Raw genomic sequence first — 20,600 nt, forward strand, 5'->3', positions numbered from 1 at the left:
AATTAGGTTACATAATCTCAATAGATAAATAAATAAGGCAAACATGTTATATAAACATTGGCCCGTGGCATTTTGTTTTTGAGATACAAAGTGTCAAAAATTAATTCTTTTTCCTTTATAACTCCCAGAGTTTTTGAGATATTTACCGGAAATCTGATCAACTTATAACTTTTTACGTCTCTTACATTTTTCCTTCTCTGTTACCATTTTCCAGTTATTTGGAAAAACACCAAGGAATGCACATGATTCTCTCATAAGATATGCGCATTGTAATGCTCCCCATTTGAATTTTCAAAACACATCAGAGTTTTATAATGAAAGTATATATATAAGAAGACCTTTAAAGCATGAGAGAATATTTCAAAACACGACGCGAAACGAGGTATTTTATAAGCTTCAAGGGCTTTAAAGACTGCCATAGGCATACTATACCTTTTATTACAAGTGCGTCAATGCCAAAATTCATTTTGGGGCTTTTATGCGACAAGAACTGTTGTGAATTTATCAAAGTGAATAGGCATATGCCAGCATTGAAATTTCTGATATTGTTTCCATAATAACCATCGTAAAGGCCGTTTTATGCATATTGCAATGTGCCTACGACCGTCGGTTGATTTATGCATAATAAAATATAAATTATAGTGGTTTTTGATTATTTTGTAAATAACTAAAAAATGGTTATAGATACCGATATAACACCACAGATGAAAAAGTTTCTAAACAGAAAAAGAAATTCGGATTTTAAGAGAAAATAGTTAGTCGCGCATAAAAACAAAATTTTTGGGGTGAAAGCAAGCATGACGCATAAAGAAAAATAACACCCTGTAGATTGCCCCGATCAGTTGGCACATCTAACGATGTAAGTCCTAAAGAGTGAGCTCTATATTTCTTTGAGCCAAATATCTCAATAACTGGGAAAAATGAAAAAAAATTAACACCTTCACGCGCTGTATCTCGAAAACAAGGCACCTGCGGATCTTGGTTTAGGTGAACTTTTTGCCTTATTTTTGGCTGTAGAATATGCTGTTGAAAATATGCAACTTCATTTTGGGACACCCTGTAGAGTTCAATAAGCTGATCGTCAATAAAAGCCACTAAACGTACACTTCTGGCAAATAAGGGCTGCATTATACTGAATATGCCACAACACCCAGCATTTTTCCATATGTCACCATTTAAATATTTACTGCTGGTAATGATGTCGCTAGAACGTTCACATATCAACGATGTGTCAATCAAAACTTACCATTTAATTTATGAATTATTGTCTTTGCTTGAATACAGACTATCTGCTCCGTATCATGTTGTGATTACGCAATTTAGCAATAGAAATCTATATAGAAATCGAAAGTTCCTTTCTCCGTCAAGCAAGGAGCAACGGCAGCATCACCCATGAAGAAGACATTGGACAGTTCGACGAACCGGCCGAGAATGTAAGTTAGTGGGTCACGGTATCCATGGCCGGCAACGTTCAATTCAGTTGCGACGTTGTCGATTCATTTATATTTTTGCGCTCGTTTACTAAACTTTTCCTCCTTTACCAACACTCGAATATTTTCTTACCGTTACTAAAATGATTAAATAATAACGAAAAAGAGGTAAATTCTCATTTCTTCGGACACAGATTTCGCACCTTCAAATAATCGTGAATAAAGTGCACCTTGGTAGAACAATTTACCATTGCTGACCTTTATTTGTCCAGAGATGTTCGGAAGTGGCAAATTTCCAGCCTGATTTGACAGTTAACTCAGACATGTCAAAACTTAAGAAATGAACATCGTCGCGCTGACAACGTCGCATCGTTGCTCGAGCCAGTATTCTAAGCGGCACACCGCGAAGTCGGCACACCGCACGAATGCGAGTGATCTCTCTCGTTTTTAGCAAAAAGAAAACAAAAGTTACGGGTGACATTTCGGCGACTTTTTCAGGTAAACAAACCAGATAAACAGTGAGGACCCTGAGTCCTATGAATCAAGTTAGAGTAATAAATTAACTATTATTAAAAAACTGAATATGACTGTGAACGATTTCAAAGAAACGGCTTGCGCCACTGTCCAACCGATGGTGGAAGATATGGACATTGAGGGTGAGGTGGTGATCGGTCCAGAGGGATCCCACGAAGAAAATTTACTGGGGCAGATTTTGGCTGGTAAGTCTCGTAGCGATTTCAATTCATTGAAAATCTACACTAAAATACGTAAATGTTTGCTGTAAAGTAAAAGTGAAAAAAGTACTTGTGCTGTGTAAGTGGAGTATCTACGTAAAAATAAAATCCGTAAAGGCTTTGATTTGATTGAACAGGCCATGTAGTTTTCACTTTTCAGCAATAACATGGGAAGTATTTAGGCCAATCTGCTCCCTGTGCGAGGTTAGTTCGTTGACTCGGCCTTCACAACCACAACCATTCTCTGTCTCTTTTCTGCACTCAACGACACGCGTGTTTCAAGTTTCGCTGGCGCTTTTGCCTACATCTCTATGCTTTAAATAACCCATAACTAATATTAGGAAATCAGATGTGGTGTAATATGATGACGCAATTAGTGCGGCCAGAATATGCAGTCACCTCAAATTGAATGTAGAATGTATGTAGTCCAGGGAGCAGAATTATTTTAGTAATTTAGAATAGATTTGCGAAAATTCCTTAGTAGTGCAAAATAATACGGGATGAATACGAGGAGTGTCAAAAAACAGAATTTTCACGTTCATCTGGATCTAGGAGCCAACGTTGCCATGATATTTCTGACATTGTCTATATTCGTTTCGTCCAGGGCAAACAAATTGTTCTGATAAAAAATGAATTATTGTTAATGAGAATCTCATTAAGGAAATTTGGGGAAATAATCGTTATTAGAAAAGTCCGATTTTTCTCGAGTTTGGTAACAATTCGAATTTTAAAAATTTCAAAAGGGCATTTTATTGATTTCCAAATTGCGATAGTTAACCGACCTCGTAACCGTTTAATAAACGACTACATAAACATGATCGCTCCTCCTAAAATATTGCAAATGCGGCCGGTTCACTCCTATAGTAGGCCGCAGATCTCTTTTCGATTCATGTAAACCTGCATAGCCTCCTCCCCAGCCCCCAGAGCAAACACTTCTTTTTTTAAAACACTCTCGAATGTTTTCGTTATCGAGGTTAAATCGCTATGCAGCGAGGCTAGTACATTAGCCCCGACTCGCCTTCCTATCGAATGTGGGACAAGATGAAATTAAAACTGGAGGTTAAGTGCCAGCCGACGATGCCATATTTAGTAAATTTTAGCGAATTGATAATTTGCTTGGAATTTTCCCCTGTTGTTGTTGCCCTGCTTGATTAAGTTATTAAAGAGGTTCTGACTCGGCTGCGTAACAACGGCAACATAGCATGGTGCTGACCAATAAGATATCTGTAATATTGTGGCCTCCAAACGCTCCCGAGTTCATCGACACTTCGACACAGATATAGCAGTTAAATAGGTTACCTGCTTGCCGTTTACATCTAATCTGCCTTTGTGATAAAGGTGGTTGAATCGAACTTATTAATAAGTTTTTTGCATGTTTCAGAGCATGAATAGAGAGCCCATTTGGGGAGTAATTCGTACATTGACTCGTTAAACTGTCTCCTCATTAAGTAACGTTGTAATGATCGGCAGGAGAAAGTCGCATTGCCTCCGAAAAGTACCAGCTGTTTGTAAACGAAAGTGAATTCTTGCAAGTAAAAAAGTTAACATTGGTGGCGAAGAAAGTGAAACTCAGATTGAAGAATCTCTTTCTCGTCCACGCTCGCGATGCAGCTTGGTACATTATGCGTGTGCCTACTTTCACCTTTTGCTGTCAATGACACTGCTTATACGTATTTTGATTTATAATTAAAACTCCTGGTACTGTGTCAAATCATCTTTTGGAATTATAACGTAAATTGTTGTTCAGTGAGAACGTAAAAATAATGGTCATTTACGTTACAAGTCCCGTGGGTGATTTGTTGCAGCATGCGCTTTTACGGACGAGACGACGTCAAAAGCCCAGCATGGCAAGTGGCGAGTGCGGTAACAACACCCAATAGACGTATATCTATTTTATTTTAGTCTATATTGTCTCTTAATTTGCAAGGAATTTGTGTTCTAAGTTACAAGAAACATCGTTTCTTGAAAATATGGCGAAAGTACCTTTTGTCTACACTTGTCACTATGACGTAGTCGAATGCAATTAAGGTTTATCGAAGCTTGTGAGGGTTAAAGGTGCATATTTTATAAATATTCGAGTATTTACATGAAAAAAAGTGAATATTTCAAATTATTTCTGGGTTAAAATTATTGGCCCCCATGGTCATAGTAAGAGATGTCTAATTTTATTTAGAGAATAACTACGAAAACGAACGCATTTTTTTCAAATGATAGATCCCTAGAGGCCGCTAAAGATGCTTATCCACAACATTACAGTATCAGATGTGGTAATGTTCAATTTACTAGCCGCAAATCAACACATTTTATTTCACGTTAAACTATAACGCAATCTTTATGATACTGTATAATACGTCATAACCTGACGCATTATACACACACACGCGCATTAACAATAAAGCATGTAAGATTTAATCCTAGTAAAATAAAGCAGGTAACACATGCGTTTACTGTGGGTTTGATAACGATTCATTAACTCTGATTGACGAACATGAATTTTTTTCCGATTTTTTATTTATGGATAATATCAATATTATTATTTTTTTATTTTGATTATTGTTTATTTATTGGAAAAATTATGCTCTGTAATTATTGCTCAGCTTTTCGTACCATCCTGCACTTGCTGCATCGTTCCATTTCTTGTCGAAAATTGGACAGAACTTGACATATTCTCCGTTGTAGTGTATTCTTGTATTGTGCAGAGATATAATGAATTTGTTACCATAGGCTTTGACGTAGGACAGCTAGTTCTGGACGTGTCAAAGTTGTCAACAATGCAGACAAAGATTGAACCATTGTTTATTTTTATCTCTCGCCTCTTAATCATTTTGAACTGGACCTAAGAAAACTCACAGGAATTTAAAAATTCAAGTCTCTCACTAGCCGCCATGACCATTGTGCGCTGAATGCGGCCGGAGTTTTTTATTTCAACAGTGCATTTATTGCTAGAAGAGAAACCCGAATTTTATTATGTGAATTCAGGGCTACACGCAAAATTCGAAAAAATAATTAACACAATGAGCCACCGTGTATAATAGGTAGTAGCTGTATTATTACTGCTCGTAATTATCATTGTTCAGAGTTTTTCGGGGTGCGATTCGCTCGTGTATTTGGACGGTCGTTCTGATGAAGCGATTGGGCCCTCAAAACGTGTCATTCTGACTAAAAAAGTGGAAACATTGCATTGCATTATTCCCTGCAACATCGGAAACCACTTGCAATATTAGATATTGGCAAGCACACAATCACTTCTCAGTTTGCACCCCACGCAAATACGAAATGAGGCCCCTCACGCCGCGATTCATTCACCTTGAGCCGTAATCGCTCTTATCTAGCCTCGTCGCCATTGCCCAATAGAGAGGATTTCAACGGCAAATCTCCATTCTCCTTCATCGTCGAAATTCAGGTCAAACGGACCCTGCACGGAGACTAGTTCGTTGACTTTTCGCCCATTATTTGTCGGGGTCGTATGGCTGAGCCTCGCGCCGCACTTTTAGCGAATGCCTTCGCAATCGAGGTCAGCATGTGAGGTCAGTCGAGACCCGTTTAGAGATTAGGGCGATGCCTTCTGCACAATTTTGAGGTCGTCACCGCCCCGCGGTTTAGATGGGCTTTAGATCTGCTATTACTGTCTTTGTTGGGGCCGTTTCGACACAATTAGTGTCTCTTTCCGGCATGTCGTTTGTGTATGACGAACCAAGAACCAATGTCAGGCACGTTACCTCGGCTTAGTGGACAGACGGGGCTCGGGACTGCTAGGAGAGACGCTATTGCCATTTCCTCACTTGTTAACCAGTGTTTGGTTATAACCCCCCGTTGTTCGACCTTGATCCGAAGATGTGCCTAAAACTTGACTTGTTTTTTATTCACTTATCGGCCATAATTTCCGTTCTGTCTGGGATACGAGATGCAGCGGGGGGTCATTCGAAAGAGAAATATGTTGGGTTGTCTCGTGATGTCTGTCCGAAGTTGATCCGATGACGGGGGCTGGTGCATTGGCGTAGGAGACTTGAACATGTAAAATTGACTCTCCGGGGTCGACCGAAACTAATTACTGGGCATTGAAACCGTTTCAACAGGGAAATTGTAGGAATTTTCCGAAGTTTGCGAAATTTGTTCGTTGACAGGTTTCGGTTCTAGTCCGAATAAATCACGTTCTGGGATGTCTTCTGGGAAACAATTTCACGAGGCGCAAGATAAAGAAGTGAAAAAGGAAAATCTGTTAAAATCTCGGAACTTCGACTGTGAGGCGACATTGTGACTTTCCTGTTAGAAATACCGCAATGCGTCACGCTCCGTAAAAAGACGAGAAATTTTATCTATCGATTATCTATCTGTCACATTTCCTGTAAAATGCCTCAAAATTGCTTTAAATTTGAGTCGAAATGAAACAGTGGGAAATGATCACATTTCTTCAATTCGGAGAGATTTTAAGGGATCAAAAGCACCACTTTCATCTACGCAAGGGGATTCCGGAGTACTCATCTGTTTTCGTTTCCGTAACATGCAGCTCTCTCATCAGAACAGATGTCAGAATCAGTCTAATTCCATTAGAACGATTCTATGAAGAGACTGTGATCATCATAAGACCACCATTATTTTTGTTTCAAATGTACATTGGCTCATATGCGTAAAGTTCCCAAAATGGTTTTTCCATAGAAACGATAAGCTTTAGTTCTAAAATTCGTGCGAATCTGTGAACTTTCTAATCGAAGATCCCGATCCCCGATCGCAGAAGGATTTTTAGAATTTCGCCAGTTTTGTATTTGACGTAGTAGGCACCCCGCGTCATTACTGTTATTTCAATTCAATTTGAGATTTGAGGGCAATGGAGGAGTAGCGCAAATCAGCGATAACAAGCACAGATAAATAAAAATAAAGTACTGAATGTGCAACTAACGAAAACTAAATAATAAAATCGCAAAACGAACTCTCTATTATTATTTTTTTACTTCTTTTTTTAACAATTTCCTATTTGTTTTCCTTTTTTTTCGGCAGATATTTGGCCCGATTAGAGCCATAAAGATGTAAGATTAATTGACAAAGAATAGAGAAACGTGAATAGATGTGCGATTTTTTTCGTAAGTCTTGGCAAGTTCATTATCAATGTTATGTTTATTCAGTTAGCACGTCGCGTGAAATCGACACAAGGCCAAATTATTATTGTTGTAAAATGCTGACATTTCAATTTAGATTTGATGTTCATAATAAAATTTATGAAAAAAAAACCGATTATGAAGTAAATGAAAAGGAAATATCGTAGATGTCTATAAACCCATAAACGAAATCGAACTATACATTGTCTAGTTCAATTGTCTTAATCAAAAGCGATGATTTAAAGGGATTCATTTCACAATTAGTTGAATGAAAGCAATATCTCTACTAAAGTCTCACAAGATGGTGACTATTTAATAAACGACAGCACTTACGTCAACTGGGTAGTCTTAACGTAAGTTGGCTTCTCAACAAATTTTTCTTTGAGAAACAACATTTTCGCAATCTTTTTTTCAATAACACGCTTGGCTAAAGATCTATTTCTATACAGGTACAAAGTAGCGGATGTTTAACAAACGACAGTTTGTACGTATAGTTCTTATGTCAAGGTCCAGCCATTTTATCTATTATTCAGGCTCTTATTTTGAGTTGGCGTTGGCTCTTTTCATCAATATCGCCGTCGCCACAAGGTTATTTCGACAACACGAGATGACGGATGTATGACATGCGATAGCTGTTACTTAATTTTAAGATTTCATTTGAGTTAGTGATTTTTTATATGAATAATTTCACTGACAGATGTCAGTCAACTAACCGTTGACTGACGATCTACAAAATGGCGTATGCTTGACACTAGACAGCTTTTAAATCAAATCTGAAAAACTTCAGTTGAAATTGCATAGTTCAACGAGTTTCTTTCTTTCTCTAAATTCATTTAGTTGTCAAATCGGACCGGCAGAGACAATGGTTGTTGCAGTTCCACAGCTATAGGGCGCAGCTTTAATATGTTCAAATGTATGCCACTTATTACAGCAAAATTTTAAAAAAATGTATGAGACTCGTTAGGAAACGCTATTTTATATAACTTGTGTTATATGGAGGAACCTCGCTTTACTAGTCCTGCAAATTGTCACTTGTTATATAAAATTGTGCATTTCCTAATTGAAAGTATTATGAAACCAGCTAACAAATACATAATTTTATGTAATAAGTGGGACTAGTATGGACACATGTGGAACAAGTGGGACAATGAGTGAAGCGAAGTACCACAATATGACACGAGTTTGGCAAAATAGTATTTTTAATACACGAATTTTTATAATTTTGTTGTACAATGAAAAAAATCACATGAAAGTAGCATAAATATTAATAAAGTCAAGCTGCGCCTTGTGTTGGTGTAACAGCTGCATTGTTCTTCTGGTGTCATTCGTCGACTGAGTCATGGAAGAAAAGTACCTGCCTTCATTATATAACTAGTTGTGAAATGAGATCCGTTTCTTCATCTGTTTGGATTATGAGAATTGCCATCTTTTCGTCAAAAATATAAAAATGGCTATTTTCAAAATGAGAATTTTTTTTTGATAAATCTCCTCACTACAAAAATTTATGAATTTCCTAAGACATAGATTGTCTGCTTGAGCTGGTCATTGGACGTGAATTTACACGAACTAAACTATAAAGAAAGAAATAAGTCAAGGACTGTCCTGAATAAAAAATAAATGGCCTACTTTCGACGCACTGGGTCGTCGACCCTCGATTTATTCTTAACTATCTATGTATTATTTATTTCACATTTATTGTTAATCCCCATTCATCGAGCATATTCGATAAGATGTAGATTATTGATTATCAAATATGAAAAATTTAATTCATTGATCGAGTTTCATTATTTCTCAACTTGCTTAATCTCCTCAATTATCTATTTAATTTTGTGACTATATTTTTCTATCTATAAATAAGAATAAATTGCAACCAGTGGAACCACTGCAAAGCAGGTTTGTTCGAAAATTTTCATACTTCATTTCTTTGCATTTCCATACTTCATATTCATTGTACCTACATCTCAGTAAAGGTTAAAAATTCCCATCATTATGCCTTACATTCATGGACACATAAATCCATTCAAAGTTGGTCCCAATGGAGCATTCGGTCGATTTTATTTGTACCAAGCTGCATGTCGATAATAGCATACACCTATCCCGATACAAAAATCATCTCATCCGGAGCAGGATTAGGGTCAGAATTCCTTTAGATTCGAGTATAAGGATTCAAAATACGTTAAATAGCATTTTAAAGCCTTCGAGATCAATATCCGGAGGAGTGACCGCTTATTACGGGAAGAAAAAGCTCCAGTAAAGGAGGGTAGTGAACTCCTTTGTTTAAAATGCAAGTTTAAAGTTCCTACATAGCGGCAGTTTGCTGGAAAGGTTAGTTAATTAGCTGCTCATTTATTCTACTGTTCCTATTTGTACATGTACGCGCCGAGTGTGCAACGGGAGCGGAATGCCTCCGCTGAGAAGTTGTTCGTTTTTAGGCCATTTACGATCAAACTGTTGGGGTTTGTAACCATTATTATATTGATAATACTATTAGTTGCCATGATGTACCTGTCATAGCGCTTGGGATCCATCAAATGTCTCTGTGAGTGACATCTGTCAGATGTCACTCATAGAGACACGTATTTTTCCTTTCAGTGTTGATAAGACCTTTTATTACTGGTCTAGGACTATAATTGCAATAATATTACTAGATTAGCAATGCTCATAGTAGTTGGACCGTTAATCAGACGTGACAAAAATTTTGGTCTTTTGCATCTTTTTGGTACAACTAACAGTTTTCCACAAATCTGCTGGTGAAGAGACGAGAGCACCGGCAAAAATAGTGAGATGTGTTTAAAAGTGAACCTAATTGGTGATGCACGCATGCGTATGGGCCTGTTAGCAACTATAAGGGGTGTAAGGACGGCTAAATAGGCAAAGTTTAATAATTTTTTATAAGATTCATGTCCGACGTAAAAATCGTTGTACCTTTTATAGTTTTGTCGAAAAATGGACAATTTTTTTGAAAAATAGGAAAGTTTGCTGCAACAGTTTTCCGACCACGTCGAAAGTGGTCTTGATAACAAAACGTTATTAGAGCACTTTGTTGTGTAGAATACCACTACCTTAATAATCCATGATCATTTGTTTTTGTGTGTAGCGACTTAGTAAATTCACATTTACGTTATATTGTGTTTTGTATCTGCTAATGCCATGATTATTATCACGTTTTGAAAATGTATAACTTAAATTATGTTCGAATTGAAAGTTTTTAAAAGATTTTAGGAAAATAAAAAAACAAGATGGCGTCTATAAAAAATGGCGAAATTGACAAGTTATAATAAATTATTCCTTGACACGTCAACTCATTTTACTCAAAAAATGTTTTTATAGTATTTTACTCTCAAAGTTGCTTACTGCCTGATTTAAAAGCTCTGGAACAAAGTTAAAAATACTCTGTTTTAGAGTGTTTACTAAAATTTTCGAAAAAATTGCCCATTTAACCGTCTTAGTATTTCTTACAGTTTTCCAGATCCCAACACGTACATCATTAATTTGGGCCATCCCGTATGTTCATTATTGAGTTCATGTATACCGCAACAGCTCTCAAAATAAAATGGGTCATGGGCCTATTTCGTAGCCCCTTTTTCCTGGAACACTTGCAGTGGAACTCGATACTGGGCCATCGATATGGAGCCACCCTAATGGACAGTTACGGGTCTGGATGTTAAGGGCACTAACGACGAATCTGGAAGGAAGGGCAGATTCCATCCTTTTAAATGTTACATTAGATTTAACCCATTTTATGGTAATTTTGGGAAAAATAGCGGTTCGCTCAAATGCACTTTACACGCTTTTAACTGACAAATGACATGGGGGGAATTTTTGGGTTAAAGGTCCCTAAACTTGAAGTATACTTGAAATTGCCCGGTGCAAATGGCATTAAATGAATTTATCCTTATCGCTCCTTAACTCCATCGTTGATCACATGGCGTGACCGCATCCTACCAGATCCTCTGACGTAGATGCAGTTTCAGTGTCAACAGCAAGTGATGGAGCCGATGGTTATTTATCTAATTTTATCCTACCTATGTATATGAATAGGGATCTGCAAACGACTGGAGTTTGAATCGCAAACGTTTCGAATTCGTTCCGGATATATTACCGGTAATTTTGGAGCGATACAAGCACACGGGATGAGTGTTTCTGCAATATGCTTCATTATGGGACGCATTTAGCCGCATTTACGTCATAGGCAAGAACGGGGATTGTTCTTGTTCTAGAATTAATGGTCAAAAACACTGAAATGCCTTTTTGAAAAAGTGCCTCCTTGCGATTGGTTATTGACTTTCAAAGCATTGTTTTACGATATAGGCGAACGTATAACACTTTAATAGCGAATTTCGCTTTCAATCGTTTCAATCAGTAGTCGCGTACTGAAATCGAAATTTCACGCTTTATTCGTCATGTTCACACCGGCGGCCAAATTTGCAGTATTGTGCATAATAATAATAAAACCCAATGTTTGCCTTATATTTCACGTAGCTCGTTATTTTTTCAAAATGAAAATATACTATTTAAAACTTATTTATAGGAGCTCAATAATAAAAAACGATATCAAAGAATATACATTTTAGCACAATTAGCAAAGAAATAAAAACGTTTTTGACTCATTTGCTGTACGTAAATATAGCAACAATATATTGTTCCGAATTAATTAACAAAACATACAAAAACGCTAATTAGGTAAATATTTCGCGTAATATACCTTCTGCCTCGCCACTTTAACACATCGTTTTGGCATTGATTCGATTAACTTTTTAACGTACTCCATATCAATTTCCTTCTTGACACTTTCAATTGCAGCGAAGAGATCGTTGAGATTGGAGTCATTTTTTAACCTTATTTTTGTGTCAACATTGTACCACAGATTTTCTATAGGGTTAAGATCTGGCGATTGTGATGGCGATTGCATGTGTGGAACAGTAATTTTTTCGTCCCTTAACCACTTTTTTACTAGAGCAGAAATGTGTTTTGGATCATTATATTTTTGAAATATAGACTGTAATGGCATGTCATCATCCATAAATGGCATCAAGTTGGTCACGAGCATGTCTTTCTATGTGAATATATTCATTTTATCCACAATTTCATGAATTAGGCCTATCCCAGATTACGAAAAGCAGCCCCAAACTAAAATATTACCACCTCCATGCTTGACAGTAACAGAAAGGTACTTTATCACTAAATACAACCTTTTTCCAGTCAGCAAGAACCCAATCCAAATAATTTTGAGCAAATCGAAGTCGGGCTTTTACATTCTTCTTCGACAGTAATGGTTTCTTTGTTGAACTTCTTGCAGATAAATCAGCGGTTAGTAACCTTACCGTACTAGAGGAGATTGTTGAATCACCTGACTCTTTTAATTTTCCTAAAATTTTGGTAGAAGAATAATGAGGATTTCCCTTTATATATTTTAGCAAATGTCTATTGAGTCATACTAAAGTTTTTTTAGTCTTCCAGGAGCAGAGGTGGATGTAAACACATTGGTTTTATTAATTTTTTTGCGAAACCCTATACACACTTAACTTGTGTAATTCTAAACTTCTTACGATTTCCGATTGCTTCAATTCTTATTCTTTTTTTTTGTACAATAAGTTTTCTTGTTTCGTAGGATATTGTTTTCGAACGACCCATATTAAATTAATAATTTTTTTTTGAAAAACTGGAAATACAGCACCAAGAAACTAACATTAACTGATATTTTAACATGAGCGTATTATTTGTTACTATCATTTTGCATAACAAAAAAAATTTAAAAACTCATAGTTTTATGATAAAGCTTTTAAACAGTCAACAGGTCGACAAACAAATGTTCTATACCACTGTAATAACAGAAAATAAAATATTTGCGAATTATAAGAAATATTAGAAATTTTTGTTTTTTGCTATCTTTATGGGGGCAATATGAGGCAATAGGTGTGTATCTATAGAAACATTTTTAAATTTTCTATGTGTCATTTTTCGGTCTAACGGAGTGATATGGGATTCTACATGTCCCAATTGAGATTTTGGAACTTTGAATAATCACTTTTAGAGACTTTCATTTTACAGCCCCTTTAAAATCGCAAAAAAATAGATACTGATGAGACTCCGTATCTCAGAAACCAAAAAAGATTTTGCAAATCCGTTTCGCCATAGAGCACATCGAGACGATTCATTGGAAATATTTTTAAGGCAATTGTGTTCTTCTTCCGGTGCTTGATACATCGCATAGGCGTATAGCGCAAGAAAAAACGTTTCGGTTAATTTTTCCTACATTTAGTAGTTTATACGTTCTCCTTAGTTTTCATCCACATTTACCTACGTAACGCGAGTACGTGAAAACCATTTCATTGTTCATTGCTCCAGTTTTTGGTTATTCACCTTTAACCAAAGATAAGCAGTATCATGTAACACACGAGTGCCAAAATGTTAGAAGGATAAGTTTATCACGTAGTTCAATTTTCGCACATGCAGATAAAAGTCGCCTTTGGCAGAGAATATTTAATTCGGAAAAAGCTCAGTTTAAATGATATGCATCTTCTCAACAGCTCACGTGGTGGAAGCAAAAGAGCATTGTCGCGGGGGGAAACACTGAAGGCGCGCGCCACGCCGCCCACGTTTTTGCGGGAAAATCCCTCGTACATAGGGGAGACTTCAATTTAGTTTGATTAAGACTTTCGGAAGTTTTGGAGTTCGGCTTTTCAACGTAAATATCGGTTAGGCAAAATATGTCGGCTGCCGGTGTCAACAACTTCGAAATGGGCATCAAGAATTTGGCGTTGCCAAAAATTTTAATTTTTCCTCCAGGTAAATATTAGCATCAATTATCAGATTAATTCTATAGCAGATATAACCCATTCAGAACTGTATCTATAATAACCAAGAATACCTAATGTTACATTTACTACTTTGTCAGAGTAACAAGCTTTAACCAACAAAGCGAACTTGACTATTCGCTCCTGTATATCATACCTCATGAAATTGAAGTGACAGAGAAGTCCTCATCGTCTTGATTTCGTAGATACCAGGGTGTTAAAAAAAACTCTCCAAGTTGGGATTCGTCTGTATTTCATTTAACCAATAAGACGTTGAGAAAGTAAAAACGAATTTTTGCCGTGGAATTCAGTGGGGCAGTTAGTTTTTTCTGCACCATGTGAGTTAGCCGCAATCAACTATAATGATTTTTTAGGATAACATATCCAATACATTATCAGATATTTTAAATAGTTTCGTTAATAGCTTTTTATAATAACCAAATCCATTTTTGCGAAAGCTCTTGGTGAATACCTAGTAACATACATATAGATTGTCACGTTTAAAAAGTCATAATTATAGTTGATTGCGGTTAAACTTTATGGTGCAAAAAACGAACTGCACCACTAATTCTGCGGTAAAAAGTCTATAAAAATCCGTTTTTATTTTCTCGATATCTTGTTGGATATATGAAATACAAAGGGTCTCAGAGTGAAGAGTTTTTTGAAACACTCTATATCTACAAATCCAAGATGGTAACTGCTTTTCGGTCATAATCAACATTAGTTTCATAAAAATCGAGTAGAGGACAGGAAACCCGTATGTATAACAATAACTGAGATCCTCCGTAAAAACATTCAATTTGAGGCAATCCGTGCATTACTCAAAAGTAAGCTTTTCGAGTAGTGTCTAGTAAGTAAGTCATAGAAAAAGCATTACGCATTACTATACAGGATGGCGCGTCTTCCGTGGCTTTATGGGGCCTAGGCAAAACGGTAATAAATAGAAGAAATTTGACTGCATCTTTATGGATCCGATTTTTAAGCGTAATTTTATGCTGTGATTGTTTTACGGCTAACTAGATTTGTTATGGATATAGAAGGCGTTCTTGAAAAATATTCCATTTCGGCATGACGACGTATCTCGGCGACTAGAGTAAATAGAGCAAAATTTTAATTCAAAATCTGTAAAATATTACCTTGTAAACCTTTGCGCTATGTTCTATAATAGCTAAGAGATGGCGCCATGTCCAAATGGAAGAGGTTTTTAAAAACGTCCTGTATATCGAAAACGAGTCAAGTCAGGTAATAATGACCAGAAAAACAGAATTTTACGGAATGAAACAATCACACCATAAAATTTCGTCGAAAATATGCAGTCAGATTTCATTATTTTTTACTTAAACCCCCTAAATCTATCAAAAAGGCGCCACCCTGGTCATATGTATTAAAAAATAATTAAAAAATAAGGTAATTACCAACCAACATATTATTTACGGCAGGCAACCGCCTACTGTTCGAACTCGTTGATGCGTCCTTGTCCAATTTAACTTAAAACTTAACAGACTGGTAGTGCCATCTGTAGCGCTCTAGGTAAGTCATAACGTTCGCGCTGTCCGTACAGATGGCGCAGCATGCTTGTTATCAAAGTATTATAACGAACGCAATCTTTCCAGTCCTTCACTCGTAGACTCGTATATTTACTCGGTAATAAACACTATGTGTTGTTATGTATTTGCTTTAAATTTCCCCTGATAAATCCCAGTAATGAATCCAGTACACCAACCTATCGAACAAATAAAATTATCTTATACTTGACTACGAAGAAATTTAGATAGGTACATTTTTTCAGCTGATTTAGTTTGTAGTGAAAGAATGAAAAATCATTTGTCTGTATAGAGTGATTTCTAAATTGGAAATTCCTTTTACCAGAAAATATAACTCAAACAATAATAAGCGGTAAAGCTACTTTACGCACACATTTGGGGACTGAAAGAATCACTTTGCCGCACGTGTGCAGTAAAAAATTTTACACAAAAAAAATGTTTTGTTTCCGTCGTTCGGTCATATTCATCTATGTGTTACCGGCATGCATTAAAACGAATTTTATTTTTTGCTCGAAAATTGTATGTTGGACGAAAAAGACTTGTTCAACCTTTCATTCTCAGATAGAAATCAAAGTTTATTTTTATTTTCCGAAAGAACAGTGGCGTGTCATTTTTCTATTTAAAAATTATCTGCTAGTACTCGCGCCATTGTTAGTACTGAGAATATTTTTTTTATGAAAAAATTGCTTTCCTCTGTAGTTATCAACAAATACAAAATTTCACTCAAATATCCCAGACGGTTGAGCAAAGATTTAAAAAAAAAATTTTTTTTTACTGGGACTTTTACTAGGATGCCAATGAAAAAAAAATTTTTTCCAAGCCTTATTTGTTGGTAGAAGGAAATCCCCAACTTAAGGACCACCCTGTATATCAGTCATTCCTATTCCTAGAGAATTCTCACGAGTCGTTACACTGATCCGGTCGCCCTTTTCTTCTGCCGCTTGCCTCACTATCGAGGTCAGTCACACTGTATCGTAAGGCCCTCGACCCCATTCGCGTCGAGCCAATTACGGTCAATGCTTCGTTTGATGCCTTGCGGGAAAATCTTACTTGCGATCAAGACCCAGTACTAAATAGTAAGCAATGCATTTTAGGCAACTTTAGGATTACAAAAAAGTGCTTATAACCCACGTGAGGTTTATGGATCAAAATCAAGAGAGAGAGAGGCAATGGTGGCTAAGCAAGCTACATGCAGAGATTCTTGGACTAACGTCATTCATATTATGACAATTATGAGTTACCCAACAATTTTACAAGGGCGAGAAAGACGCAAGAGACACGTGGCTCTGTAGGCATATAAAAATTTTACATCTGTCGGCAAACACGTAATAAGGCTTATTAATCTTTACAGTGCAGAAGAATAACACGCTTCAATAGTAAGAAACACGTAATACCCCAAGCCCCCGCAAATATGTCCTTTTGAAATAGGCCTACTAAAACTTTCATATGCATAACGGCCGCTAGATTACTTAGTAGACCTTAAATTTCAAGTTTCAGTAGGCCTTGAATTTTTGTTTGTTTTGACGCGGCGGCGCATTGAGGAGACAGCTATTGTGAAATGTCAGAATGTTATGGATTATCTCGTTAATTATTTAGTGATTTGAAGACAAATCAGTTAGAAATTCTATTTAAAATTAATGATGTGTGAATTAATGGAACCCTAGAGGCAGACCAGGACTTGAAAAAGTCCTTGGAAAGTCAAGAAAAGTGACTTACTTGTGGCTTGTTTGGCACGGGGATTTGGCGTTAAGAGGTAAGCAGCAATTGCTTCTTCTAACGGAATTAATTGGGAAACCATCTAAAAATGCGTAGGATTAAAAGGAATGTTAAAATCCGGAATTTAACTATAATTTACAACCTCTGCGGTATTCCTTAGTCGGAGTACAGACGCCTTTTTTCCTCTTTGCTAAGACGATACAGATAAGATTTCCTATCCTACATAGTTGTGAAAGAGCACCTTCTGACATGCCTACGTTTCTTCGCCGTCGCAATCGAGGTCACTCACTCCGATTGCGAGCGTTCCTCGACCCCATTCGGGGGGCCGACCTCTTTTCCGAGTGTCATCGGACAGGCTGTTCGCACCGGCCCTGAAGTTCAATAACTTTTCCCATCCCGTGTAATATCCTAGGCTAGACGAGACACTAGTTTAACGAACAAACCTCCCAATGTCGGTATCGGTTTATTCGAGTTGACTTTGAACGTGCACGCGTTTTATCGCACTCTCAGTGGTAAGGTTAGTTCAGGTTAATTCCACCATACGGGCTAGCCCATGCTTAACACTACATCCCAGTTGATGCTAGGTACTGCAGTTTTCTAAGAAGAAATCCGCATTCTGCTTCATTTTTGGGTTTAGCCTCGGTGCAGCCGGATGTCGATTCTAAGTCCACAAGTCGGAAATTATGGCCTTCTTAAACTCCGAAATCAAAGCGTTTGTGCGAATCAAGCTTTAAATATCGAAATTAAAATCAATTCGCAGCTAAACATTAAAATTAACATTAAATTTAAGTTTACAGGGGCAAATGCTTGAAATGCTTGCCATTTTTCTTGCGAATTGTTTTTGAAGGGAAAAGTAACAACAAAGACCATATAAACAACAACATTGTAAACAAAAAAATAGCTTGTGTTGTCTTTGCTGTTTCTACTGGTCGAATAACAGCTCCAGGTCATGGAATGACAGGTAGTGGTCTGACAGCCATATATTCATATACAGGGAGATTCACGAAAGTGAACGAAAACTATGGCAACGCAGAAATTCCAACTGCATAAAGCCTGATAATTTTTTGCAGTCGCCTCGGAATTCTTTGAGCATATTTCGGGTTAGTTCAGGTTGGCAACAGCTACGTTAAAAAAATGTTTGAGGTTAGTTCAGGTTAGATGTAGAATATGTGAAGTATTAGATGTAGAAAATGTCAAGTTTTGTGCAGTTTTTTTAACGTTACTCATTCATCCATCACAGTTGTAAATTGTTTATGAAAACAAATAAACATTCAAAAATTCCGCAATTTAGCCTAATAAAGAGATAGTCTTGGATAAATTGATCTGTTATCTATAGTCAGTGTCAAATTTTCTACCACTTAATTAAGGCTCTACATTTACGGTTGACTGCCTAAAAATCTGCCACACGCTCAAACTTTGCATTTGCTGAATTTTTGAGTTCGCTAATTTGTCAAATTCGGCATTTGGCGACTTTCGTTACTTCGATAGGAGAAAAGCATGTGTTTTCCATGGCAGGTCGCGGAGAAGTTCGCTAACCTGAAATATTCCGATTCTGAACTGTTTTCGAAGTAGTCATTCTTGATTTTGGGCAGTTTTTGAACAACTTCAGTAATGGCGAATTGACTTTGAACTTTAAATGTCAATTTTGACATAATGTGTCAATTGGGTACTTCAATTTGTTTTGGAAACTCAAGACGTGAATGTGAAGTTCAATTGGGTGTTACCTGCTCGTGCGGAAGCACCATTGGGATGTGATGTGAAGCTTGATAGGAGCAAAGCCGTGGTATCCACAATAAAAAAAAAACTCTCCAGCTAAAGGAACTTCGTTATTTTCATCACATTTTTGTAGTCCTAGAGAAGATCACCCTTTATCGTGCATTTTCGCTTGGACTTAACATTTCTATCGTCTTGAGCACCACGCGTTATTGCTTGGTCAAAAAAATCTGGGGTAGTCCTAGCTCCTTCTATTTGATTTATGTCATAATAGTCCCCATAATAAGCTGACGTAATACTCGCACGAAAACAACACCAGAGATGTAACGTATGGGACATTGGGGCCCCGTTATATTTATTAGCTTTCTTAGATGTTTCACCTTGAATAGTGCAATAACCCCCGCACCGGAAGCTCAACTTGTTTATAAATTAACAATCCTACTGTTCTATGACGGCAGCCGTTGATTGTTAATATACGATTACGCACTTATAAATGGGTTCCGATCGATGAAATCCGTAATAGAAAAAAACAGTCGCGTTCCTGCTTCTTGGGGCCTCGTCAAGAATCGCGATTATTGTCGAGTTTGTTGACTTCTGGTTCGAATTTTCAAGGGCAACAACTATGATAAAATTGTTTAAGTCAATACCATTCGATTTACAAAAATGGACGAGATACTTTTGGAGGTTCTTAGCGCTAATGTGAAAATTATTTAGTTTGCTTTTTGGCCTTGGCAATGAGCAGCGGATCAAACGCAATACCATTGCGTGTGTACACACTATAATTATCGTTTTTGCTCAGTTCTGACCGTAACAATCCTTCGGTAAATCGGTTTTTTGAAAGAAAAGTGACACCAGTAAATCCCCCAAAAATGTTGGCCTACATTACAAACCCCACGTCATCCACTGTCATGCCTTCGTGTTTTTTTTATTAATGAGATCGAATCGTGAGAACTCCTTTCATGGGAGCGTGCATTAAAGTGGCTTTGCCGGACGCATACTTTCAGCTCGCAAGAAATTAGTACATTACTTAACACATGTGGGGTAAAAAGTTTCATCGCACGCAAATCAAGCGTCAGCGTAAAGGTTTTTTAACATGCGAGCAGTAAAATTTCTAATCGTAAGTGTGTATGGATAGATTTCTCTGCCCGCTAATATGCAATTGCACTTACAGAACACAATGAATTTAACACACACGTGCTCGTAGGGAAAATATTGTGCGTCTAACACGTGCGAAAGCAGCTTTAACGCACTTAATTCTTGAGCGCTTCGCGTCGTTCGGCCAACTGCAATCAGCGTGCGGTAAAGTGTCACATTTTGCACTTGTTAGGTAAATAACTATTGTGTATATTTCCCTTTTTTATTACTTGCAAAGGCCTTGGAAATAGTACTTTGGCATTTTTGCGTATCTTCCTGACACGTGTAAAAGAGACATTGGTGCTTACTTACAAATTTATATAATGCATCGAGTGGGTACGACTCGAACCACGCCTAACACCGGCATCTGCCAGATGGATACACGAAATACATTTCGTATTCAGGCTGTTATCGAAACGAGTGAATTTTGCACTCTATA

General features: G+C 37.0%; 2 protein-coding genes across 3 annotated transcripts in view; both read left to right on the plus strand.

The window, feature by feature from the left end:
- The window catches only part of Ifrd1 (Interferon-related developmental regulator 1), a 176,433-nt gene that overhangs the window by 41,608 nt on the left and 114,225 nt on the right, over positions 1-20,600 (plus strand). The gene's annotated exons all lie outside the window — the stretch shown is intronic.
- The window catches only part of Eip75B (Ecdysone-induced protein 75B), a 77,634-nt gene that overhangs the window by 23,256 nt on the left and 33,778 nt on the right, over positions 1-20,600 (plus strand). The window contains exon 1 of one of the 2 annotated variants that reach the window (XM_066402113.1): positions 1,999-2,149. The exons of the other annotated variant lie outside the window; for it this stretch is intronic. Coding sequence (XP_066258210.1) covers positions 2,014-2,149 — 136 coding nt within the window. The 5' untranslated portion in view covers positions 1,999-2,013. Of the gene's footprint in view, positions 1-1,998; positions 2,150-20,600 lie in introns of those variants that run through there. 2 annotated transcript variants of the gene reach the window in all.

This window comes from Euwallacea similis, chromosome 24 (assembly GCF_039881205.1).
Source record: "Euwallacea similis isolate ESF13 chromosome 24, ESF131.1, whole genome shotgun sequence".
Taxonomy (NCBI): domain Eukaryota; kingdom Metazoa; phylum Arthropoda; class Insecta; order Coleoptera; family Curculionidae; genus Euwallacea; species Euwallacea similis.